The sequence below is a fragment of the Lipotes vexillifer genome, unplaced genomic scaffold (assembly GCF_000442215.2).
Source record: "Lipotes vexillifer unplaced genomic scaffold, Lipotes_vexillifer_v1.1 scaffold559, whole genome shotgun sequence".
In the NCBI taxonomy this organism is placed as follows: domain Eukaryota; kingdom Metazoa; phylum Chordata; class Mammalia; order Artiodactyla; family Lipotidae; genus Lipotes; species Lipotes vexillifer.
Genome location: NW_006781351.1, coordinates 2258577 through 2286540, shown reverse-complemented (window position 1 = coordinate 2286540; position 27964 = coordinate 2258577). Strand labels below are relative to the sequence as shown.

At 35.3% G+C, this 27964-nt stretch overlaps 1 protein-coding gene across 3 annotated transcripts in view; it reads left to right on the top strand.

Moving 5' to 3' along the window:
* The window catches only part of PIK3C2G (phosphatidylinositol-4-phosphate 3-kinase catalytic subunit type 2 gamma), a 324948-nt gene that overhangs the window by 232286 nt on the left and 64698 nt on the right, over nt 1-27964 (top strand). For all 3 annotated transcript variants that reach the window (XM_007454609.1, XM_007454608.1, XM_007454607.1), the window contains 2 exons: nt 374-495; nt 4160-4268. In XM_007454609.1, the coding sequence (XP_007454671.1) occupies nt 374-495; nt 4160-4268 (231 nt within the window). The remainder of the gene's footprint in view (nt 1-373; nt 496-4159; nt 4269-27964) is intronic.

Genomic DNA, 27964 nt, shown 5'->3' with positions numbered 1-27964 from the left:
AGACTCTGTCCTTCCACTGCAAGAGACACGGGTTTGATCCCTGGTCGGGGAACTAAGATCCCACGTGCCACGCAGCATGGCCAAAATATTAAAAAAAAAAAAAAAAAAAAAAAAAAAAAAAAAAAAACATGTCCACAAGAAAAGAAGATCAGAAATTAGGCAGTCAGTTCCCAGCACCTAAGATTATGATATTTTTATATACTGTGTTTATAGGTAATTTTGCCTTTATAAATTGCATCTCTTATCTTTTGTGATGATTTTTTTTTTTTGGCAGAGAGGTTCTTACTTTGTTTAGTTTACATGAAACAGAATTTTAGAATGTATTGAAGGTTGATATTGCCATCTTCTGATTTTGTCTCTTTATTTTCTGCAGCTTTATCTAATCCAGGTGACTCACAGTAACAATGAAACAAGCCTGACAGAAAAATCATTTGACCAGTTTTCAAAACTTCACAGCCAACTTCAAAAGCAGTTTGCATCATTGGCCCTCCCAGAGTAAGGACTGTCCTCCACTGTGTTTTGCCTTTAGTACTTGTCCCTGAACATAAGGAAAAATTATGGTTATGGGATTTTCTATTTGTGGGCAACACAACACAGTATTCTGATTCCAGTGCCACTGAACCTATCCCAGCAGAGTCTCTATGACTCTCAGAGTAGAGAACCTTTTGTCTCATAAAACAGAATAAAGGTTTTCAATTTTGTTTGCTTTCCACCATTGATTTTGTAGACAAAAAAAATCATAACCAATTTTATTTTTCATTGATTATCAGGGAAATTGTTTTATTTGCCTGTTTTTAAATTTGATTGTTTTAGTGTTTTCTATAAAAATAAAATTGAAATTGAAAATGCAGAATAAAATTGGATATATCTTCTCTTTCAACAGATAACTGCAATGAAAAGCTCTGATATATTTATTTGCTGTACCAGAAAATTTTATCAATATCAATAAGTATGCAAGTAAAATTTATTAACATCAACTCACTTTCGTTATCATTAATTATTAACTTGGACTTGGGTTATCCAAATTTAATTTGTCATTATCTTCATTTTGCAGTCTTGAAAACTATTGCTCAGTTCATGTTATAATGAAAAAATATTAAGCATAAATAATGTAATTGAAAATACTTCTGTTCAAATAAACCTTCTAAAATTCATTATTTAGAGCAAGCCAAATTTATGTTGTAGATTTGAGTGTGTATCTTGACCAGAGGTGTACCTTGACTTTAAAAAGGTGAACTTCTTAGAAATTATGATATTTGTACTTAGGCAAATCAAATGTCATCTTATCTATAGAGTAGTTTCTTGGTATCCACAGGATTGGTTCCTGGACCCCTCCCACAGATACCAAAATCCTTGCATGCCCAAGTTCTATACATAAAATGGCATAGTATTTACAAATAACCTACCCACATTCTCCTGTATACTTTAAATCACCTCCAGATCAATTATAATATCTAATACAATATAAATGCTATGTAAACAGTTGTAAATACAATGTAAATGCTATGTAAATAGATGCTGGCATGCTTTTTTTTTGCTTTTTGGAACTTTCCGGACTTTTTTTTTTAATATTTCAATCCACAGTTGGTTCAATCTTCAGATGTAGAACCTGCAGACAGGGAGAGCCAACTGTACCAGAATTTTTGTTGAGTAAATTGTCCTTTAACAATATGAATGTTCATACCAGACCTGACATACTTTGTACATGTGGATTTTTGTTAGACATTCAGGATTTAGTCACTTACCAAAATGTAAATCTAAACAGCGTCGCCAATGGATGGAGAGATAGTGTGCATTATTTTGAAGACTGTGTAGTTCACATTGATGAAAAACTATACTTGCAGATGTCACAGATATTTTGAAATACAGATGCTTTAAACATCAGAAAGTCATCAGAGTAAGAGCACATTCAAGAGACTGAGAGGGAAGGAATGTCATTGTGGAAACTTAAAGACATCAGCTTTAAGAGTTATCAGAAAACATCTAATGTAATAACTGAGGAAAAGGAAATACTGGCAAAACTATTCAGTTTGACTGCAAATATTGAATTCAACATTAGTGGTTTCCATTGTACCCTAATAATTAATGATTTAAAAATATGTTCATTCTTGTTAAATGGCTGTCCTTTTATGTTTCCAAAATGTCTCTGTTCTACTCTTTTCTCTCCCCAATACATATTAGTATAACTTGTAAAACTTTAAAGTGCCAATAATCTCTCTCCATATGCCTCTTCTCAATTTTCAGCTTTAGTTAGGATTCTGTTTTGTTCAACAACTCTTGCCTGGTAATGGGACCTAAATTGATTTTAAAATCATTCAAGCAATGTGTGGAGAGGAGGAATATTTAGTCCTTTGTGCCTTGAACAATACTTGTATGCTAACAGTCCCAAAGGAGCTCTGGCTTATAGCACTGCATACAGAAGAAGGATGAGGGCAAGATTTCCTCTGACTCCTAAATTTACTAAGAGAAGCTCTATGAGAATTATGTAAACCCAATCTGGAAAGTATGGTCAGAAAGTTAGAGTCATAAAGAATAAAATTCAAATTAGTCATAGCATGTAACAGTGGTCTTCAAATCAGACTGTTTATACCTCTTCCAACTTCTGAGAATACAGAGGCATAGGAATCTTCCTTGAAATTAATGGTCTTCTTTAAAAGTCACCTGCTTGAGAAAGGTTGATTTCCTTTCCCTCTCCTAATTTCACCATTGCTCTTCTCCCAGCCATCCAGAATTTTATTTTGGTACACTGTCCCAGGGAGCAAAAAAACTCTGAGGATTAAATAAAGGGCAAATCAAAATACTGGTGTTGGTATTGAGAAAATGAATTACTCTAATAACCAGGTATCAAATCTGTTTGCAGGTTGTGTGTTTCTTAATCTTTGGTGTGAACAAAATTGAGGGAGGACATGATAGCACTGTCAGATAAAATATCCTAAAAAATCATTTTCAAGAACTGATTACTACGTTATATTTGACATATAACTCAAAAGCATTTTAAACAACTGAATGACATTACTAGAGCTGAATTCCTTAATTCTCACATACTTATTTACACACAATACTTTTTTAGTACATACATCTATAAAAAAAGGAATAGAACTGATGTTGAACTCCATTTTATTCTCACAATAAAGAAAATTAATCCACAGTTTTACAAGTTAATATTTAAAACCAGCAAAATCCACCTATTTATCAAATGTATTTCTATGTTTTGATTAATTATATATGGTAATAATTTTTATGATAATTAAATCTGGATGAAAATTTTTAACACTTTAAGCCTTAGTAAGAGTAAAGCAAGAGTAAAAAAGTAAAATGTCAATTATTTAAATACACAGAAATATTATTTTGACTTCCCTGACACTTCCAACAGGAAGCAATGGATGGGATGTCCTGCAGTTGTCACATACTTCTGTATGTTTGCTAACAACCCTTCACCATCCCCCATGCTCCTTCGCCCAAAGGAAGGTCTGTACCAAAGAAGCAGAAGAGGAAGGAAGCAACAGCAAGACTGCAGTCAGAGGAAGCTGCTAGATAGTTCCTAAAAAGATACATTTAACCAGCAAAACGTGTTGCCAAATGATTCCCATTAACAGGTCATGCCACCAATAATTGGCCATAATCAACGTCTAGCCCATCAAGATGAATCATCAGATAGTGAAGAGGAAATTCTGCAAGCTAGACCCCTGGGGAAAGTGATACTTTGTTCCAAAAGACTAAGACCAGATGGAAGCATATGCTTTGTAAAATGTTTAATCTAGTTAGTGTAGCAATGTCCCTTGTGAACCCAGAGGAAACAATACCATATGACCTTTTTGAATAATTATGGATCGTTAAACTTCAGAAAGTATTTATTAACCCCCCACATGTATTTAAAGGACAAATTGTGTGGTCTGCCATAAATACAGTAAGAAGGAAAATATATATTAATTTAGTATGTTAAATTAAATTAGTATTAATATTAATGATAGTTAAAATAGCACAAGTGACCACAGCCATGTTAATAAAACTCTCAGAATTAATCATGCGTTCTATGGTTTTTTAAAAAAACGTTTTCAGTGGCCCTTCCATCTGATGCAGCTTTAACTTTATGAACAATTCTAAGATACAGATGCCAATTTTCAAACTAATGAAGATATACTTTTTTCTTTTAAAACAGGTTTCCTCATTGGTGGCACTTACCTTTTACAAATTCAGATCACAAAAGATTCAGAGATCTAAATCATTACATGGAACAGATATTAAATGGATCGTATGAAGTTGCAAACGTATGTTACAATTTACTTTTATATTTTTACATAAAATATGGACTGTTTTATGTATTATTACTGGGAATATTTTTAAATACTTTATGGTAACATTTTTAGTCCTACATTTATTCAACAAATGTACAAATTAAAATTATCTTGTCAATTCCATGCAAAAACCAACCGGGACTTTACTTGAAATTGCATCTTAATATCTTTCGATCCATTATCATATTCAAGTATTTTTAGAATGTTTTTTCAATAATTGTTTATTGTTCTGTGCACAGAGGGCTTAGAAGTATTTTGTTATACTAGATATATTACTTTTTATAAAAATCCTTTTCCTGTTTTTTCACCACTATATAGGTAGAACTGATTTTGTGTATTGACATTTACCCAACAATCTTACTAATTTCACTTTTAATTCTAATAATTATCTGTATTGTTTTTGAATTTTCAACTTACAGTCATATCGTCTGTGGATAACAAGGCTTTATTTTTTCTTTCCAATATTCATATATTGTATTTCTTTTCCTTGCTATTTTGTACTCTCTAGGGCTTTCAATAGATATTGAATTGAAGTGGTAATGGTGGATATACCTACATTATTCTTGAATCCAGGGAAGAAGTGTCTAATATTTCCTCATTAAGTATGTAGGTTTTGTAGGTCCCCTTTATTATTTTGTTTCCTTCTATTCCTAGGTTGCCAATAGTTTTTACAAAGAAGGTTGAATGTATCAAATTTTTTTTCTGAATCTACTGGGCTGCACAATGATCACCAATAATCCTATTTTTCTCCTTTACTCTGCTAATGTGGTGAATTACACTGAAGAACTTTCTAATTTTAAACAAATTTGCATTACTAGGGTAAACTCTACATGGACGTAATGTATTATACTTTTTATGTATTATTGGATTTGATTTAACATTTTCTTTAGCATTTGTTTTCATCTTTATTTATGACAGAGATTGGCCTGGAGTTTTTCCTTCTTACAAAATCATTACCAGGTTTCAGAATCAAGAACATGCTGGACTCATAATATTAGTTGCAAAGAGTTATTGCTTTTTTCCCTACTCCCTGGAACAGTTTGTATAAAATTGGTTTTATTTCTCTAATTTGTAAAGTCATATAGGTCTGCAGATTCAATTTATTTAAGAGCTATAAGACATTTCACATTTCCTATTTCTTCTTGAGTCTCTTTGCTAAGTTACATTTCTATAGGAATTTGTGCTAATTTATTGGCATAAAGTTATTCATAATATCCTATCATAATCTTTTTAACATTTATAGGATCTGAAAAGGTATTCACTCTTCAATTTCTCACACATATTTCCTGATCCATACTTCCAGAGGATTATGAATTTTACCAATCTTTGTAAAGAATGAAATGTGGGACTTATTGGCCCTCTCTATTGTATTATTTCTCTGTTTCACTTATTTTTTATCTTTATTATTTCCTTCCTTCTGCTTCCATTCTATTTATAACATCCTCAGATAGTTAATTTAACTTATTTTCAACCTATCTTCACTTACCCATTTAAAACTCTAAATCCTCTCTCCTAATCAAGATTTAATAGCACCCCACAAGTTTTTATATACAGTATTGTATTTTCTTTATCATTCCTTAAAAATATTTATAAAATTTTCACTGTGAATTTTCCTGGACCATGGATTAAGTCTATTTCACCCACTTGAGTTTTATATGCTGTAGTAAAAATATATATCTGTATCTGTATCCATAAATTTTATAAGTAATTATTATTGTTGTTTTTGCAATCAATATTTAATATTACTCACATATCTCATTTTCATTGCTTCCTGTAACTCTGAATTTCCCTCTGGGATTGTTCTCCTTCTACCTGAAGAACACCATCTACTGTTCCCCTTAATATGAATTTGCTGCTAAAAAAAACCCTCTAAATTTGCATTTGTCTGAAAAGTTTTTATTTTACCTTCATTCTTGGAGGATATTTTTGCTGACTATTTGGTATCTGAGCATTTGAATAGCAATGATTTTATTCTAAAAACTTTAAGGCTGTCATTTCATTGTCTTTTACCTTCCATTGATTTTGTTTAGAATCCATCTGTTATATTTGTTGCTTCTTTGAAAAAGTTTTTTATTCTTTACAACATTGTTCTTTTTACTGTTGGTTTTCTGCCGTTTTACTTTAATTTGCTCAGATATGACTTTGTTTCTACTGATGATGCTTGAGCTTCAGCACTTCTTGAATTTTGCCATGATGTCTTTCATCACTTTTGGAAAGTTCTCAGTCATTATCACTTCACATATTGTTCATACTATTTCCTCTCTCCTCTTTTTCTGGGACTGTAATCACATATATGTCTATCCTTTTCATTGTACCCTCTATGTCTCATACTTTTACTGCTGTATTTTTAATTCTTTGTCCTCTATGACTCAGTTTCTGAATAGCTCCTTCTAACTTATCTTTTCGGTTGTTTATTCTCTAATGATCTGTGTTTAACATACTGTTAAGTCCATTCTTTGAGTTCTTAATTTCAATTATTCTTCAGTTTCAGAATTTCCTTTTTTTTTCAGTTCCTAGTCCTTTGCTGAAAATCTGTCCTTTTTTATTATTTCTTCAAAAATGGTAAGCATAGTTATTTAAAATCTTCCTAAAAACTCCAATATTGGGACCTACTGCATGTACCTTTTTATTTTCTAATGTTTCTGCTGGTTTTTAATTATGTAGTCTTGTTCCATTGTGAGCCTGGTTATTTTCCTTTTTATTGTGGCCACATATTGTACTGCAATGTCCTTTGTAAAAATTGGATGCCTATGTTACTGTTATCCTGGTATAGAGAATTATAATATCTGAGTACATTAACAATCTAGGGCTGCTGAAATTCAGTTGCAGGGATTCAGATTATTCAAAACTGAACTGTAGCTCTTGTGAGGCACTATTACTGGTTCATCCTTATTCCTTAGATGTAGCCACTTTGGATCTAAACCCAAGGTAAGGCAGACTCACCAAGAATCTACTTGGCAGCTCTGGATTCCATTCCTTTTCCTCTTAACTCTGCAAGGTGGTCAGAAGTGCTGCTCTACCTCCCAGCCCATTCCACTGCTTCAACCTATATCAATAAAAACCCACAACAGAAAAGCTGTGCCAAAACCCAAGGTCACTTCCCCAAGACTGTCTTGCCCCAGATCCTAGCCTGGTAATTCTTCACTATCTTGTTAGCTCTCTGATGCTTTCAAGCAAAGTTTAAAAACAAATTGTTTAATTATTCCAGTTATTCTCCGTAGGAGGTCTGGACTAAATGACCAAATCTAATATCACTAAAAATAGGAGCTTACAGCTGCAGTCATGCTACCCCCTCAGCTTTCAGAAATATCTGTTGTTCTGCCTCCTCCCCCGCATCCTGTGTTCTGATGAACCTTGTCTCTCATAGGTAACTATTTCAGAGGATCTAAGTCTGTGGTCAGTTCCCATCTGAATAAAGTATTTAAGGATTTCTTGGTGAGGTTTTGGTACTACTCATCAGTGATTCTGAGAGGCCTAGAAAATTGAAGAGACATGCCAGACCCCAATTTTGCTCCCTTCTGTCATATGCATCAAAAAAAGGACTCTTAAGATCCTTCCCCATACACACATGTGCATACAACCTACACATGCACACAGCTGTTACAACTCCTTCTGAGGACTCAAGGAAGGATTAGCTCCCTTTACTATTAAATTCCTATCACCATCTTGCTTGCAAGGTTCCTGTGAGACAAATGTAAGTTACAAAGGCAGGTACGAAGCTAACAGAATCCTCCAGAGTTCTTGGCTAGACATAGGATCTTTTAGGGATTTATCTAAAACATCATCTCTAAGGGTAAAAGGTACAAGGCCTGTTAGGTTTTTTGCCTTTTGATGTAAGAATGGAGAATATTTATGGAATACCTTTAGCTAATCCACATGTCTGGAATAACTTTAATGTCACCAATGAGAGCCCATTTCTAACATTAATCACGCTAGTCAACAAGCTACCATTTTTATGAACAAAATCCTTTGGCATTCAGTACGCTAACTAACAATGTCCATTTTTTTAAAGGTGTTCAGCACGATGGCTTGATTTACATATATTGTGAAATGATTACCACAATAGATTCAGTTAACATCTATCATCTCATATAGATACAATAAAAAGAAAAGAAAAAGCAATTTTTAAATTTATAAGTGTCATAAGATGAAGATTTAATAGCTCTGCTTCTTCCTCATCCTCTCCCCCAAATTTAGCATGCTTTTAATTATATCAATAATTAGCATTTGTAAAATACCTATTGTTGATTGTGAGAGTTTAACAGAACTACTTACACTGACTGCCTCTAGTATGGGTTGCCTGATTGAAATATTGAGAACCTCTTATTTCCTCCTGCTCTATCCAGGCACCCCGATAATGCAGCCTTGATTAGGACATTAGCAGACCATTCCTGGACTAGTCATTTTTCCTTTTATTGAAGTATAGTTGACTTGCAATATTATATTAGTTTCAGGTGTACAACATAGTGATTTGATCATTTTTCTACCATCTTGATTAAATCCTAGCAGCACTCCAGTTATACTTTGACCTAAGAAATGCATTTATAATATCATGCTGTATATACAGACATACTTTGAACTTCAGTAAGTTACAGGCACTGTATGTAACAGGAGGACTACAACCAACCCCATAACCAGGACTTAACTGAGTCAAAGAACCCTATTTTTCTCAGCGGTCAATTCAACAACCTTCCTTCTCCATGTGGAGTTTGGGAAAGACATTAGATGAGATTACTTTCCAGTCAGAGTGTGAATTGTTTTAATTACATGTTGTACAGTAGATTAAGTCAGTATATATCAAGGAAACCTTACTGAAACTTAAAAATAAAATATATTAATGAATGTATTCAAAATTGTCTCCTAACTGTAGGTTTGCTGATTCAGGATGTTGGCTTATTGCTATACCACCCAGTTGAGTAATATTGTGGTTTGATGATGAATAGACCCACTTAAGAAAATTCCACAATTCAGATCACAAGCATCCTAAGGCTATTAGAAAAAAAATCACAATTGTCAATAATGACTGCTTTAGATTGCATATAGTCAGGGTCAAGAGGAGAAACTTTTAAATCCCTATCACTAGCTCCTAAGACTAGTGGTTCTCAAAGCTCAGCTCCTGGACTGTGGTTGGAACCTCATCTGGGAATTTATAAGAATGCAAAATTTCAGTCCCATCCTAGACCTATTAAATCAGAAACTTTGGGGATGAGGTCCAGCAATGTGTTTTAACAAGCCCTCCAGGGTGTTCTAATCCATGACAATGTTTGAGAACCATTATTTCAGACTCTGGTCATTTTCCTTTTTTTTTTTTTCCCCAGTTTGAACATGATCAGACATTTGGTTTCCAATGTAGTAGATACTAAGGTACCCTACTATATCGCTGATATTTTTGCAAATCTGGACTCAAGCACATTGTGCTACAATATTATTTCCAGGCTGGTGGCTCAGCTAGAGTTGCTGTTTTGTATCAAAGGACAAGTGCCTGAGCACTTAAGAAGGTATACTTAACCCAGTTTCCAGTGAACTAGAGAAGGCATCCCATGGAGTATGGCTTTCAAGTTGTTATTAAAGGGCAAACAGAAGTTAGTAAATGGAAACTGGGGGAAAATTGTGCTAGACAAGGGGAACTACAAGGACAAAGCATGCATTATGGTTATGTGCTTTTCTCTTGTTTGGAAGCTTAAAGAACTCAATGATTATATTCATTTAATTTTACCCATGTATATAGCAAACTTATAATCTCATCAACATTTAATATATATTTTAAATGAAAAATTACAGAATTATTAACATATATTAACCTATAGGATTTATGTTGTTTTTCAAAACCTAGGAGAGTGAAACTGCATCCAAAAAGTATTTAGCAGTCTCTTAACTTATTTATTCTTATACCTTACCAGTTTTATTTTAAATTAGCACATGTTTCCAAAACATATAATTTATTTATTTTTAATATATAAACTACTATACTAATAAGTGATAAATGCTTTAAAATTTGTAAAAAATAATGCAAAATTTGGAAAAAATTATAGATGATATTATAAAATAAATATGAATGTAATTTCGGTTTTTTTTTCTCACCCCACAGTATAATGCCACATTAAGCCCATGAACAGAGACCTCTGGCTTGGTAGAGAATGATCTTGAGAATCCTGCTAGCTGCAAGCTTGAGGACAGGCTCCACAGGTTACCTAGTGCCAAGCCCAGGAGCACTGCCTGGCCATGCTCTAAATGATAAGCATTAATAGTGCACTGGGTCATGATTTTACCCTTCAGAAAGATCACTCAGAGCACATCTGTAATATATCTGTTATGGACAAAGAGAAAGAAATGAACAGTATCTGTTCATCATGGGAACAGAACCATGTATAATAATAGGATAACTGAAAACAAAGATGTAAAATGATTGTTGAAAACAGCATTAGACAATAGGAAAGCTACAGTATACTAAATAATTATGTGTAGGTATCTTGCATATTCATGAATTTATCTATTGTATTAGCATACTCAATATAAATTGTATTATATCTTTTGAATATATTTAGTATTTAGGTCTCAATCAGTGAGTAATGGGAAATGAGTTATAAGCTTCTGTGCTATAGGATCAAGGCAACTGAATTTATTTCATTGGATTTCAAGTGCTTTTTTGCATATTCAGGAATGTATTATGTTGAAATCTTAATGTTCCTTACTAACTCTGACATTCTCTGAAGGTCATGTCCATTCACTTTGCTATAGTGAAGGGCACTTGGATAAGGCAACTGTCTCTAAGGGAAAGCGCTGAGGGGATAGTGGATGGGATTGTCATCTTTCATGCTGAGAGCTGCCTTACTGATTATACTAAAGCTGTTTTAAAGATTGTGCCTTTTCAGGATAATTAACAAAATATCTAGTAACTGTTGAAAGTGTTAGGCTTTGGCCTATTTAAGCAGAGGCAAGTAAGTGCAAAGTGGAGAGGCTTCTGATTTCTGGTCCTAGTGTGAATAGGATAAATATTGAGATCTATCTTCAGATGGCAGCAAGCTTTCAATAGGGAACTCCTAAGTATATCTGCCTAGAGTATGGGTTCATATAGAACTGTTAGCAGAGGATTGTTATGAAAGGGGAAAAGCAAAGGGGGGTCAGATATACACAGGTAGGGAAGACTTGCAAACTGCAGTTTATCACAACAAGGTTTAATGAATATTGTTGCTTATCATAATCACAGCTGCATAGAGAAAGCTGAACAAGACCACCAAACATGTACCTCACAGTTTTCATCACATTCACATTTGCTAATGTGCTAAAAAGTACTACTGTAGAGGCCCCAAGAAGAGATGTTTTTATATTGTTCTTAAACTCTATTGGTCAATATTTAGGGAAAGGAAGGTTGAAGAAATTTCAAACACCTCACTGTTTTTATCTTGGATGAATTAAGATCTAGGATTTGAGTGGGGGAGAAAAAAGGAGAAGAAATAGAAGAAAAAAGAAGAGATATTTATTTATATCATCAAACATGAGATATGACTGTGAAATCACAGATTCCAGAAATGCTCCAAGTGAGAATACATCAACCATCTTCTAACACTGGACTCCCAAATAGAGCAATCCCATTTTGTCCCATAATAGTATCAAACAAAAGGAAGCTGATATTATAGGAGTTTCTCCCAAAGTAACACCCTCCTAATAATTTAATTGAATTTTGTACAATGAGTATTTGGAGTACAAGAAAATATCTTCCTAAGATGTAAATCCTACATCTGTTTATTAGTCATCCTTTCTATACTACAAAATAAATAAGTTAGTGCTATATTAACAAAGATAAAATCAACAAAAATCAAATGTCGGCACAGGCACAATAGGGACCACTTTCAAAATCTACTGTCTCCGTCATTCAACAAATGTTTATTGATTGCCTACATTGTATACTTTCTGGCCAAGGGTGCAAAAATAGTACCTAGTGATCAATTGTTTCAGAATAATGTGAGGAGGTTTTAAAAAGTATGTTCTGAGGCCCATCCTTAGGGATGCTTGTCATATCAGTAAAGGGAGATACAGGCATACTTCGTTTCATTGTACTTCATTTTATTTGCCATTCACAGGCATTACGCTTTTTTTACAAATTGAAGGTTTGTGGCAACCCTGCTTTGAGCAAGTCTGTTGGCGCCATTTTTCCAACACCATTTGCTCACTTTGTGTCTCTGTGTCACATTGTGGTAATTCTCACAATATTTCAAACTTTTTCACCATTATTGTATTTGTTTTGGTGATCTGTGATGAATGATCTTTGATGTTACTGTTGTCATTGTTTTGAGGTGCCTCAAACTGCACCCATATAAGACTCTGAACTCACTTGATAAGTGTTGTGCGTTCTGGTCCACATCACTGATTGGCCTTTTCCTCATCTCTCTCTCTCTCTCCTTGGGCCTCCCTATATTCCCTGAGACACAAAAATATTGAATTTAGGCCAATTAGTAACCCTACAGTGGCCTCTAAATGTTCAAGTGAAAAGAAGAGTTGCACATCTCTCAATTTGAAGCAAAAGCTAGAAATGATCAAACTTAGTGAGATAGGCATGTTGAAAGATGAGATAGTCAGAAAGCTGGGCATCTTGAACCAAACACTTAGTAAAGTTGTGAATGCAAAGTAAAAGTTCTTGAAGGAAATTAAAAGTACTACTCCAGTGAATATATGAATCATCAGAAAGAGAAATAGGCTTATTGCTGATAAAAGAGAGTTGTGGTCTGGATAGAAAATCAAACCAGCCACACATTCCCTTAAATGAAAGCCTAATCCAGAGCAAGGCCCTAACTCCCTTCAGTTCTATGAAGGTTAAGAGAGGTGAGGAAGCTGCAGAAGAGAAATTTGAAGCTAGCAGAGGTTGGTTGATGAGGTTTAAGGAAAGTCTCTATAACATCAAAGTGCAAGGTGAAGTGTCAAGTGCTGATGTAGAAGCTGAAACAAGTTATCCAAAAGATCTAGCTAAGGTAATTGATGAAGGTGGCTGTACTCAACATCAGATTTTCAATTTAAACAAAGCAGGCTTCTATTGGAAGAAGATGCCATGTAGGACTTTCATAGCTACAGAGGAGAAGTCAATGCCTGGCTTCAAAATTTCAAAGGACAAGCTGACTTTCTTGTCAGGGCTAATACAGCTGGTGTTTAAGTTGAAGCCAATGCTTATTTACCATTCCAAAAAACTTAGGGCCCTTAAAAATTATGCTAAATGTACTGTGCCCTATGCTCTATAAATGAAACAACAAAACCTGGATGAGAGCACATCTGTTTACAACATGGTTTACTAAATATTTTAAGCCCATTGTTGTGAGCTACTGCCTAGATAAAAGGTTCTTTTCAAAATATTACTGCTCATTGACAATGCACCTGATGCAGATGTACAATATTAATGTTTTTTTCATGCCTGCTTATACAACATCTATTCTGCAGCCCATGGATCAAGGAGTAATTTTGACTTTCAAGTCTTATTATTTAAGAAATACATTTTTTAAGGCTATAGTTGCTATAGATAGTGATTCCTCTGAGGATCTGGGCAAAGTCAATTGACGACCTCCTGGAAAGGATTCACCATTCTAGATGCCATTAAGAATATTCATGACTCATGGGAAGAGGTCAAAATATCAACATTCACAGGAATTTGGCAGAAGTTGATTCTAACCCTCATGGATGACTGAGGAGTTCAAGACTTTGGTGGAAGAAGTAACTACAGATGTGATAGTCAAGATAATTAGAATTGGAAGTGGTGTCTGAAGATAGGACTGAATTGCTGTAATCTCATGATGAACCTTTAACAGATGAGGAAGAGTTGCTTCTTATGGATGAGCAAATACAGTGGTTTCTTGAGGTGGAATCTACTCCTGGTGAAGATGCTGTGAAGATTGTTGAAATGACAACAAAAAAATTAGTTGATAAAGTAACAGCACAGCTTGAAAGGATTGACTGCAATTTCAAAATACATTCTACTGTGGGTAAACACTATTAAACAGCATTGCCTGCTACAGAGAACTCGTTTGTCAAAAAGAGTCATCAATGGGTCAGACTTCACTGCTGTTTCATTTTCACAAGTTGCCACAACCACTCCGACCTTCAGCAACCACCACCCTGACTAGTCAGCAGCATCAGCATCAGGGTTAGACCCCCCCCCATCAAAAAGATTATGACTCGCTGAAGGCTCAGATGATAGGTAGCATTTTTTTAGCAGTAAAGTATTTTTACATAAGTTATAAACATTGGTTTTCTATAGACATAATGCTATTGCTCACTTAACAGACTACAATATATTGTAAACATCACTTTTATATGTACTGAGAAACCAAAAGTTCATGTAACTGGCTTTATTGCGATATTCACTTTATTGTGGTGGTCTGGAATTGAACCTATAATATCTCCAAGGTATGACTGTATCTGGTATCTGTGTTGGGTTTTTTTAATTTGCTTTAACATATTTATTGGAGTACAATGGCTTTAAAATGTTGTGTTAGTTTCTGCTGTATAACAAAGTGAATCAGCTATACATATACATATATCCCCATATCTCTTCCCTCTTACATCTCCCTCTCACCCTCCCTATCCCACCCCTCTAGGTGGTCACAAAGCACAAAGCTGATCTCCCCGTGCTATGCAGCTGCTTCCCACTAGCTATCTACTTTACATTTGGCAGTGTATATATGTCAGTGCTACACTCTCAATTCCTCCCAGCTTACCCTTCCCCCTCCCCATGTCCTCAAGTCCATTCTCTACATCTGCATCTTTATTTCTGTCCTGCCCCTAGGTTCAACAAACCATTGTTTTAGATTCCATACATATGTTTCAGCATACGTTATTTCCTTTTCTCTTTCTCTTTTCTCTTACATCACTCTGTATGACAGACTCTAGGTCCATCCACCTCACTACAAATAACTCAATTTCATTTCTTTTTATGGCTGAGTAATATTCCATTGTATATATGTGCCACATCTTCTTTATCCATTCATCTATCGATGGACACTCAGGTTGCTTCAATGTCCTGGCTATTGTAAATAGGGCTGCAATGAACATTGGTACATGACTCTTTTTGATTTATGGTTTGCTCAGGGTATATGCCCAGTGGTGGGATTGCTGGGTTGTATGGTACTTCTATTTTTAGTTTTTTAAGGAATCTCCAACTGTTCTCCATTGGGGCTGTATCAATTTACATTCCCACCAACAGTGGAAGAGGGTTCCCTTTTCTCCACACCCTCTCCAGCATTTATTGTCTGTAGATTTTTTGACGATGGCCATTCTGATCGGTCTGAGGTGATACCTCATTATAGTTTCGATTTGAATCTCTCTAATAATTAGTGATGTTGAGCACCCTTTCATATGTTTGTTGGCAATCTGTGTCTCTTCTTTGGAGAAATATCTATTTAGGTCTTCTGCCCATTTTTGGATTGGGTTGTTTGTTTTTTTGATATTGAGCTGCCAGAGCTGCTTGTATATTTTGGAGATTAATCCCTTGTTAGTTGCTTCATTTGCAAATATTTTCTCCCATTCTGAGGGATGTCTTTTGGTCTTGTTTATGGCTTCCTTTGCTGTGCAAAAGATTTTAAGTGTCATTAGTTCCCACATGTTTATTTTTGTTTTTATTTCCATTTCTATAGGAGGTGGGTCAAAAAGGATCTTGCTGTGATTTATGTCATAGAGTGTTCTGCCTGTTTTCCTCTAAGAGTTTTATAGTGCCTGGCCTTACATTTAGGTCTTTAATCCATTTTGAGTTTATTTTTGTGTATGGTGTTAGGGAGTATTCTAATTTCATTCTTTTACAGGTAGCTGTCCAGTTTTCCCAGCACCACTTATTGAAGAGGCTGTCTTTTCTCCGCTGTATATTCTTGCCTCCTTTATCAAAGATAAGGTGACCATATGTGTGTGGGTTTATCTCTGGGCTTTCTATCCAGTTCCAATGATCTATATTTCTGCTTTTGTGCCAGTACCATACTGTCTTGATTACTGTAGCTTTGTAATATAGTCTGAAGTCAGGGAGCCTGGTTCCTCCAGCTCTGTTTTCCTTTCTCAAGATTGCTTTGGCTATTCAGGGTCTTTTATGTTTCCATACAAATTGTAAAATTTTTTGTTCTAGTTCTGTGAAAAATGCCATTGGTTGTTTGATAGGGATTGCATTGAATCTGTAGATTGCTTTGGGTAGTAGAGTCATTTTCACAATGTTGATTCTTCCAATCCAAGAAAATAGTATATCTCTCCATCTCTTTGTAAAATCTTTAATTTCTTTAATCAGTGTTTTACAGTTTTCTGCATACAGGTCTTTTGTCTCCTTAGGTAGGTTTCTTCCTATGTATTTTATTCTTTTTGTTGCAGTGGTAAATGGGAGTGTTTCCTTAATTTCTCTTTCAGATTTTTCATCTTTAGTGTATAGGAATGCAAGAGATTTCTGTGCCTTAATCTTGTATCCTGCTACTTTACCAAATACATTGATTAGCTCTGGTAGTTTTCTGGTAGCATCTTTAGGATTCTCTATGTATAGTATCATGTTATCTGCAAACAGTGACAGTTTTACTTCTTCTTTTCCGATTTGGATTCCTTTTATTTCTTTTTCTTCTCTGATTGAGGTGGCGAAAACTTCCAAAACTATGTTGTATAATAGTGGTGAGAGTGGGCAACTTTGTCTTGTTCCTGATCTTAGAGGAAATCGCTTCAATTTTTCACCACTGAGAACGATGTTGGCTGTGAGTTTGTCATATATGGCTTCTACTATGTTGAGGAAGGTTCCCTCTATGCCCACTTTCTGGATTGTTTTTATCATAAATCGGTATTGAATTCTGTTGAAAGCTCTTTCTGCATCTATTGAGATGATCATATGGTTTTTATCCTTCAATTTGTTAATATGGTGTATCACATTGATTGTTTTGTGTATGTTGAAGAATCCTTGCATTCCTGAGATAAACCCCACTTGATCATTGCGTATGATCCTTTTAATGTGCTCTTGGATTGTTTGCTAGTATTTTGTTGAAGATTTTTGCATCTAAATTCATCAGGGGTATTGGCCTGTAATTTTGTTTTTTTGTGACATCTTTGGTTTTGGTGTCAGGGTGATGGTGGCCTTGTAGAATGAGTTTAGGAGTGTTCCCCCCTCTGCTATATTTTGGAAGAGTTTGAAAAAGATAGGTGTTAGCTCTTCTCTAAATGTTTGATAGATTTCGCCTGTGAAGCCATCTGGTCCTGGACTTTTGTTTGTTGGAAGATTTTTAATCACACTTTCAATTTCAGTGCTTGTGATTGGTTTGTTTATATTTTCTATTTCTTCCCAGTTAAGTCTCAGAAGGTTGTGCTTTCCTAAGAGTTTGCCCATTTCTTCCAGGTTGTCCATTTTATTGACATAGAGTTGCCTGTAGTAATCTCTCATGATCCTTTGTATTTCTGCAATGTCAGTTGTTACTTCTCCTTTTTCATTCCTAATTCTGTTGATTTGAGTCTTCTCCATTTTTTTCTTGATGAGTTGGCTAATGGTTTATCAATTTTGTTTATCTTCTCATAGAACCACCTTTTACTTTTATTGATCTGTGTTATCATTTCCTTCATTTCTTTTTCACTTATTTCTGATCTTATCTTTATGATTTCTCTCCTTCTGCTAATTTTGGGTTTTGTTTGTTCTTCTTTCTCTAGTTGCTTTAGGTGTAAGATTAGGTTGTTTACTTGAGATTTTTCTTGTTTCTTGAGGTAGGATTATATTGCTATAAACTTTCCTCTTAGAACTGCTTTTGCTGCCTCCCAAAGGTTTTGGGTCATTGTTTTTCATTGTCATTTGTTTCTAGGTACTTTTTGATTTCCTCTTTGATTTCTTCAGTGATCTCTTGGTTATTTAGTAGCATATTGTTTAACCTCCATGTGTTTGTATTTTTTACATTTTTTTTCCTGTAATTGATATATAGTCTCATAGCATTGTGGTTGGAAAAGATACTTGGTACGATTTCAATTTTCATAAATTTACCAAGGCTTGATTTGTGACCCAAGATATGTTCTATCTTGGAGAATGTTCCACGAGCACTTGAGAAGAAAGTGTAATCTGCTCTTTTGGGATGGAATGTCCTATGAATATCAATTAAGTCCATCTTGTTTAATGTGTCATTTAAAGCTTGTGTTTCCTTTTTTATTTTCATGTTGGATGATCTGTCCATTGTTGAAAGTAGGGTGTTAAAGTCCCCTACTAGTATTGTGCTACTGTCAATTTCCCCTTTTATAGCTGTTAGCATTTGCCTTATGTATTGAGGTGCTCCTATGTTGGTTGCATAAATATTTACAGTTGTTATATCTTCTTGGATTGATCCCTTGATGATTATGTAGTGTCCTCTTTGTGTCTTGTAATAGTCTTTATTTTAAAGTCTGTTTTGTCTGATGTGAGAATTGCTACCTCAGCTTTCTTTTGATTTCCATCTGCATGGAATATCTATTTCCATCCCCTCAGTTTCATTCTGTATTTGTCCCTAGGTCTGAAGTAGGTTTCTTGTAGACAACATATATATGGGTCTTGTTTTTGTATCCTTTCAGCCAGTCTGTGTCTTTTGGTTGGAGCATTTAATCCATTTACATTTGAGGTAATTATCTATATGTATGTTCCTACTACCATTTTCTTAATTGTTTGGGGCTTGTTTTTTGTAGGTTTTTTCCTTTTCTTGTGTTTCCTGCCTAGAGAAGTTCCTTTAGCATTTGTTGTAAAGCTGGTTTGGTGGTGCTGAATTCTCTTAACTTTTGCTTTTCTGTAAAGGTTTTAATTTCTCCATTGAATCTGAATGAGATCCTTGTTGGGTAGAGTAATCTTTGTTGTAGGTTTTTCCCTTTCATCACTTTAGATATGTCCTGCCACTCCCTTCTAGCTTGCAGAGCTTCTGCTGAAAGATCCACTGTTAATCTTATGGGGATTCCCTTGTATGTGTTGTTTTTTAAGAACAAAAGTGATTCTAATACACAGCCAGGTTTGGATAATTCTCTTCTCAAAATTCAGAAGCTGCATCACATATGTACACTGCTCTGAGAAGCTTACAATCTTTGTCAGTATTCTATGTTGATGTGTTTCAGTGGCTTCATAAAGTCTTTCACAACTTCACACATTGGGTTTTTCTTTCCTTTCTTCCTAAGGAACTTTATGGGTCTTGATACAATACTCACTATACATATGACACAGTGATTGAACAATAATAATTTGACAGGGACATAAGGAGATGCTGACTAGCCTTAATATTGTGACCTGACTAATCACCCTGGTTCTCCTTGATGCATAATGTCATCAATTTTCAGTTATCTTCAAATGGATTGACCACAGTGAAAGCTTTGTCTCCATATCCTGGTGGATGCTTCCCTGATTCAGTTTGTTTATATTCAAGGAATAAAAACGTATTTTAAGATCAACTAAATAAAACTTTATTGGCCTAAAAATCACATAAATAATGCCAAAATAATTCACATTATTTTGAGCTTTTTAAAAATTTTGTATTATTGATGAAGTTCTTCTCTTCCCTCATGTTTTAACAGAGTTATATCTATAAACACTAAAATCTATAAAACCAGGTGTATAACATAAATATTGTAATCATTTTAAATGATATGAACAACTTAGAGGAAATTTTGAAACACACATAAATTTTTTTCCTCTTCTAATAAAATAAGAGATTTAAAGTAAATTTATTATATTTGTGCTGAATACTCCTATGATAGGTTAATCCTCATCTCTGACCCTAGAAAAATCCTTATAAAAACACTTTTCTTCTTCCATAGCTGCTTGTCATATGACAGTATAGGAAAGACAAATAATCCTATTATGTCTATACATTAAAACTCACATTCTTTTTTAGTTATGTGATACATTTATTTGTAACTTTTAAAAAATATTTTATATCACTGTATATAACTTTGTAACGATTTTTAAATTTTTACTGATCACTTACTATATATAACACTCTAGATTAAAAGCTTTAAATTAGTCGTAGAGAACAAACTGGAAAGATGAAAGTAATGCAATATACACTTTACTTTCAGTGAGTTTATAATATGGTGATAAATACAGACATGAACATATATAATACATAGCAGTGAGTGGAAAAGGGGGAGAAAAGAAAGTAGAAGATGCAGCTTGAATATGAAATTGAGCAACCTTACCTTACTAAAATCAAATATTGTATACCCTTCTGGGGCATACTCAATTGTAAGCAGTCTAGCTTTTTGTCAAGGAAATGAGATGAAGAGTCTGTTTGTAGTCCAGTTTCAGGTATCAGAGTTAAGTTAGGTGAGAGAGATGTCTCTGGGGGTTTGATCTAAAAACACAAGAGCAGCCCAAATAGAGGGATGACTGTAAATCCCTGAGACCATCTCTCTTTTCTCCTCATCTCTCTTCCCTCCCCTTTCATCCCCACACACAAATTGGTTGATAAAAGAAAACAGATATAAATGAGGACTACAATTATACACTATTTTAATATCTCTTCTAATGAGGTTGCAAGCATCAGTTTAGACATCCTAGTCCTATATCTGCCTGGTTTTTGTTTGTTTAGCTTGACTCCCTTCTCCCGAACTCATTGAAACTTCTTTTTTTCTTGAAGCATTTGTAGTTTCATTCCACAAGCTGTGATAACAGGAATTCCTTTTGCTTTTTAAAATTTTACTCTGTTTTAGTTGAATTGTGTTGTGAACTAAATTAGGATCTTTATAAAGGGCAATATAAATATGTAATAAAAGTTATAGCAAATGATTGCAGTACCTAAAGAAATGTGTACCCACACTTGAGTTTAGCTGAGACATACAAACAGCAGCTGCTTTAAAACTTTTTAAAGCCATGTATTCATTGTGATTTTTAGCTCTTCTTAGTATTGTTGCTCATTTCTAGAGGTCCCTTAAAATAAGGAATGCTATCATGGCTTAAGCAATATTATTTTTTTAAGCAGAAATCAAATGTCAAAATAAATCCAAACGGGTAAATCCTACCTTAATAATGAACATACGTTTCTTGTTCCCTGCTTGCTAAACCCAGATGTTAATTACTACATTTGTCAGTACATTGCTCTTTTCCTATTTGGAGCTGGCTGAGATTACGATGCAGGCAGGATAAATGTCATATGTGTATCATCAGTAAAACCAAGATTATTTTTCAAAGTCTGGTAAAATGCTGATGACATTTGAGAACCAGAATTATAAAAGATTCCTTAAAAGTTCACTGTTTTTCATAGTGTCATTCTTGCATGTAACTCCAATGCAAATACAGTGGGTTGAACTACATTAAAGACTGGACGTTATGACAAGCTGCTTTATGAAAAAAGCAATAAAATACAATTACTGTTCAACTTTGATTTAAAATGCTTATGGGAATTCATTTTTAAATTCACATTTTTACGGTGCTTCATGGAGTTTGAGAGAGATTTAGCTTATTGTTTTTACTCACTGAAGCTAAATCTTGCAGTCAGTTCTAGATGTTGGCTGGTGTGTTAATAAATGGGAATTCTTAATGTGTTATTTTAAAGACAGAAAAAATTGATCTCAGTGTTATATTGCATCACTTCTGATCTTTGCAAGAACTTTAACTCTCTGTAGTCTTTGAGAATAAGAATATGTTCATAGGATACTGGAAAAACACTTAGGTTTTGAGCAACTCTGAATTGATCAACTGTCTCAAAAATCAATGATTTTAAATTACCAATGACTTAATAATATAATTGGTAAACAAAATATTAATGTGGGCTCTGAATTTAAAATATAAGCTGATGCAGATTTTCACTTAAAATTGCTCACTTGGCTTCAAGTTTGCTCCTTATTGATTGAATTTCTAATTTAAGAACACATTATTAGACACTAAGAATCCTATATTAGTTAGATAAACATCTACTCTAGCAAAAAAATGTATATGTATAACCTCATAGAGTGTTTAATATAACCTAATGTGTTTACATGGATCATTGATATCAAAGTCCAATAACTTCAGAGTCCTTAAGACAAGTACCAACCATGTATTAATTTATTCACCAAATATATAATGTTTTACATAGGAGGGATGTTCCAAATATTTAACAACTGTTAGGGCACAGGAACTGATTAATCAGGATAAGTGCAGGCCACCAACCCACCTTTATGGCCATACAAGCTTGCATTGGTTGAATGTTTGCTGTGATGGTTGGAGAAAACTGTAGTAAGAGCAGTGTGGAATGAGGGTTTTCAGGAGCTTGGATCAAAATATATTAAGTTTGAGTTGCCTGTTGGACTTCTAAGTAGAGATGTCAAGTGGAAAGTTGAATGTCTTGAGTTGAGGGGAAAACAGAGGCTGGAAATATAAATATTGGAGTTTCAATTAATAATTGGTTTTCATTGCCATGAGACTGGATGTTACTTAGGGTGAAAATGTAAATATAAAAGAGAAGAGGTCTGAATACGAGACCATGCAGCACACCAACTTTGAAGTTCGAGAATATGGAAGAGAATCAACAAAAGAGACTAAGAAAGAGCAATCTGTTGGAAACCAAAAGAATATGGTGCCTGGGAATTCCCGGTTGGTCCAGTGGTTAGGACTCCACGCTTCACTGCAGGGGGCACAGGTTCAATCCCTGGTCGGGGAACTAAGATCCTGCATGCCACGCGGTGCAGCCAAATAAATAAATGACTCATGGAGGTAATTAATTTAAAAAAAAAAAAAGAACATGGTGCCTGAAATCCAAGATAAGAAATTATTTCAAAGAAGAAGGAATGACAAGCTGTTTCAAATGCTACTAATGGGTCAAAAATTGAGAATTGACCACTGGATTTAGTAGAATGGATATCATTGGTGAATTTAACAAAAACAGTTTGATAAGAGTGCTGGGAACAAAAACCTTATTAGAATGGGTTCAAAAGAGAATGTGAAGAGAAAATTTGGGATAGACAGTGGAAAACAATCCTTGCAGAATCTTTACTAAAGGAAAAAAACAGTGTGCAGGGAAATGTAAGTCAAGAATTTTGTTTACTGAAATGAATTATAGCATATGTGTACGCTGGTAGGAAAATCCACTGAAGAAGCAAAAATTGGTGTTGCAATTAGCCATATACCAGATCGATGATCTTGACTAGAGAAGAGAGCATGTGATCTAGTGCCCAAATCAGTCTCAAATTAAAGCACAGGCAGTCCACCTATGTAGTGGATGAAATGGCAGAGGTAAGGTAAGATGATAGATATTGAGAGCTTATAGAAATTCTTATCTGCTTCTGTTTTTTCTGTAAACAAGAAGACAGCCATAGGAGTTCCTGGTGACCTAGTGGTTAAGACTCCCTTCCATTGCCATGGCCTGGGTTCAAACCCTGGTCAGGGAACTGAGATCCCTCAAGCCCATACGGTGCAGCCAATAAGAAAAGAGCCTTGAGCAGATTGAAAGAGGGGAAAAGCGTGTTGGCATTTTGAGGAGTGAGGCTAGGGTATTAAATAGTCCTACAGGTGAATGGAAGAATAAATGGGGTAGTGATGTGAAAAATTGCCAGAAAATTGAGCACCAACTTGTGGGTAGTGGGCATGAGGTGAAAGTAAGATCGGTAAGCATGGTTGAGTGCTTTTCTCCAACAACATTCAGCACACCTGTTACAGTTGCAGAGTTGGCAGAGAGTAACCAGAGTTGTTTTGTTTTCATTTTTGTTTTTTGCCAGGTGAATAACAGAATAACGGGAGAAAGGGTCAAAAGAGTTAAAAGGAGTATACGAGAGAGTTATTATAAGTATTGACTGTGAGATCCATATTGGCCAAGGAGGGATATGAGAATAATGAGAGGAGTTAGGGTCAGTGAAAAGGTCAACAGATTGTTCGAGTTATATAACTAGAGGAAGAGAGCTGAAAAGGAGGGAGCGGGTGGCTGTAGACTCAGAGGCTAGAAATCAAGACAATGGAAGAACTTCAGTCACTGATCCAGATAAGATCAAGAGAACAAGAGTGAGTGGTGGAGTAAGATGCAGAACAAGATTATTGGATGAGATGAGTTAAAAACAAAGAATCTACCATAAAGAAGGATGCTTTGTGTCAATGTTAAAATAAGTGTGAATTATGACAAGTATTATTGGAGAAAATGACAATGTTCCAGGGTTTAAAATGTTGTAGGAATGAAGGCCAGTGACCTAGAGATCAGTAGACAAGTGCAACAACAAGAGGGAGAGGGCTGTATAGTCAGTAGACATGGATATTCAAACCAGGGCATTTTTATACGGGAAGAAAGTGTGGGGATTGGAAGATCAAGGAGATGCAAGGAGGATACCTACCCCATCCCCAGGACCAGGGTTATAAAGGGAATGTGAGACAGCATTACTACCATTTCAGAAACTTAAAAGGAAAGCAGAAGGGACTGTTCAGAGAATATAATATGTTGAGCTTATAAGGAGCTTTACTGATGACATTCTCCAAGGCTGACTGCTGTTTTTTCTTTCCTCCACAATGCTGCACTGTCAACTTTCTAAGAAATATCTGATCATGATGTTTTTCTGTTTAAAATTCATCAATAGGTCCCAGTAGCTTTAAGCTTGTGCAGAAGACCAGCATGCTCTAGGACTCCTACGAAACTCTCTCTAGGCACGTCTCCCACCTATCCCCATATGTATTCTTCACGTCTATAGGTCATTGGCAGTGGTAACACAGGTGGGCCTGGGCTTACTGATTTACTCTGCATTCTTTTTTTTATACTAATCTCAGTCAGTCAACCACTTATGCCATCTGGTATTCCGTTTTCTCATTTCTAGAATGAAGTAGTTAAATTCAGAGCTTGTCCTCCAGAAAACTATTACCCTTTGAAGAATTAAACAGAAAAGCAACATTCTTTTTTTATTATTATTATTTACTTATTTGGCTGCACCAGGTCTTAGTTGCAGCATGTAGGATCTAGTTCCCTGACCAGGGATCGAACCCAGGCCCTCTGCATTGGGAGCGCAAGCCACTGGACCACCAGGGAAGTCTCCAGAAAAACAACATTCTTAGTAATGGGAGAATATTGTTGGTATTTCAGAATATTTAAGATAAGTGGCCTTGCTCATTAATTGCCAATTGTACCCTCCAGTCACTGAGACAACCAAAAGTGTGCCCATACATCTTTAAGCATCTCAAATTGTCAGATAGCTTGATAAAATGCAGGCTGCCCAGTTAACTTTGAATTTGAGATAAACAAATAAATTTTTTTAGTGTAAGTATATTGCAAATATTGCATGGGCATCATCTGTTTTTATTTGTTATATCTGGCAGCTCTACATATGGAAAGCCCTGCAGACTAGGATTATATCTATAGTCAATGTAAAAATGGCACCCCTAGAGTTGCTCAGTATACAACCTACACAACTAAATATAGCCACACTGCTTGGTGGTCAGTACAAACCCAACTGGAAACACTGGTTCAGGTTATCAGTGAAAGCAATTGTAGCACTAACATTTCTATAATTCTCCAAACTATCCAGTAGTGCAACGTGCTAAAACGCTGTGGGATATATGTACATAAGTAAAACCAAATCTGAGGAGAAAATTTAATTGATTATTTTGAAATCAAGCAATACTACTTTTTTTATCTTCTTAATCATTTTTATTAAGATTTCTTCCTTCCACTGACACTGGATCATGCTTTTCCTCAAGAATGAAGACAATATTGCCACATTAAGAAATTAGTATTCAGCCTGTCACCCACACCTGGAATTACAAATGTAGGTTTCAAGGATATGACGGTGTAAATACAAGGGAATAATTAGCTATTGGTGACATTTCAGACACTAATTGGGAAGATATTCTGCCTACTCTGTTTTTTTGCGGTATGCGAGCCTCTCACTGCTGTGACCTATCCCGTTGCGGAGCACAGGCTCCGGACGCGCAGGCTCAGCGGCCATGGCCCACGGGCCCAGCCGCCCCGCGGCATGTGGGATCCTCCCGGACCGGTGCACGAACCCGTGTCCCCTGCATCTACAGGCGGACTCTCAACCACTGCGCCACCAGGGAAGCCTCTGCCTACTCTTGAAGTTTAATAACCATTAGGAGGTGAGGTCAAAATGTTGCCAGAGAATAGTAATTGACTGGTTGTCAAAAGCCAAAGAAGGTCAAATTTCCTTCAACAAATTCTGAAATTTGATTTCAGACTTTCAAACTAAAAAACTTGATTTGGTCAGCTTCCTGAAGATGGATATATTTCTTGAGGATAGATTATTATACAAGTTCACAAGAGATAAATATGTAGAGATAAAAATTGCTAATTAACTAGTTTACAATGATGCATAAAACTGCTACATAGATAAAAATATTTGCATTAGAAGACCAATGTATTCTATATCTGAATACAGATCTCAGTTTCTGTTAATAAATAGTTACTGAGTAAAAATACTATATTAAATATGAATGAATAAATGATCTCTGCTCTTGATATCTCACTGACTAGGCTAAAAGAGTGGAGAAGAGAGAATGTGATAAAACTTGGGCAAATGGGTGGATAGAGGTGGAAAAGATGGAGAAAGGAGCGTGTAGAAAAAGAGAGAGATAAGAGAGCATGACACACTTGAGGAAATATAATTCAGTATAGTTAATATACTAGAAGAGAAATGGTGAGAGATAAAGATAGGGAAATGAGCAAGATCCCATTCAAGAAAGGTCTTACAAGCCTTGTTAAGCAGTTGATCTTTTTGCTTAAGAGCAATGGGGAGTCACTTCTGGGTTTTAAGCAGTTAATTATTAGATTTTTATTTTGAAAGATCAGTTTGGCAATTGTGTGACAAATAGACTGAATGAAAGGGTAGCAAGATAAGAGTCGGGAACACTTGCTGTAACTTAGGTGAGAAGTGATGATACTAGAACAAGGAAGACGACAGTATACCTGGAGGGAAGAAATGGATAAGTGAGGTATTTAGGAGGTGAAATTAATAGGACTTATCATTTAACTTTTTGTGTGGGGTAGGGAGAATGGAGAGTCCAAAACGATATACCTTATTTTGAGCCTGGATACAGGAAGAAGTACCAAATCGAGGGGAAAGAAAATGCATGTAGTGTGTAGTTTGGGGGTTTTAATTATCTTTAGAACAGTCAAGGAAGCCAATAAAAAGACATTTTGATGTAGAGGGCTGAGACTCAAGAGATAGATCTGAGATAAAGGTCTAGATTTGTGCATCATTATAGAAGCCACCAAAAGGGATAACATCACACAGAAAGAACGTGTTAGAGTAATGAGAGAGATGGGCCCAGAAGTGAGGGACGCTAGAATTTAACTTATAAGCAAAAGGAAAAGGAGCCTGAAAAAAGTCTAAGAAGAGATGGCAGGACAAATGGAAGAAAAACTGGGAGAACCTGCTATCAAGAAAGCACGTGAAAGAGAGTTTTTCACTAAAAATGGAGTAGTTACATAAGGGCCAAGAAAATCTCCATTGGATTTAGGGGAAAAAAATGACCTTAAAAAAGAGAAATGATGGTAAAAGCATTTTCAGAGGACGATTAATGACAGAAACCTGAGTGTGATAGATCATAAAGTGAGTGGAAGTTGAAGAAGAGGAACCAGCGTGAGTGCTGACAACTCTTCCCATAAGTTTGTGTCAAAGAGGAGAAAAATAATAGGACTTGAAAGGAGCACTAGTGACAAGACATTATTTTTGTGTGAGTGTGCTTTGTGTGGTTTGACTCATCTGTTAGTTGTTAAAATGGAGAGGGTTGGCCACACTTAATATTGGAGGGAGGGATGGAGGGAGGGAGGGAGGGAGGGAGG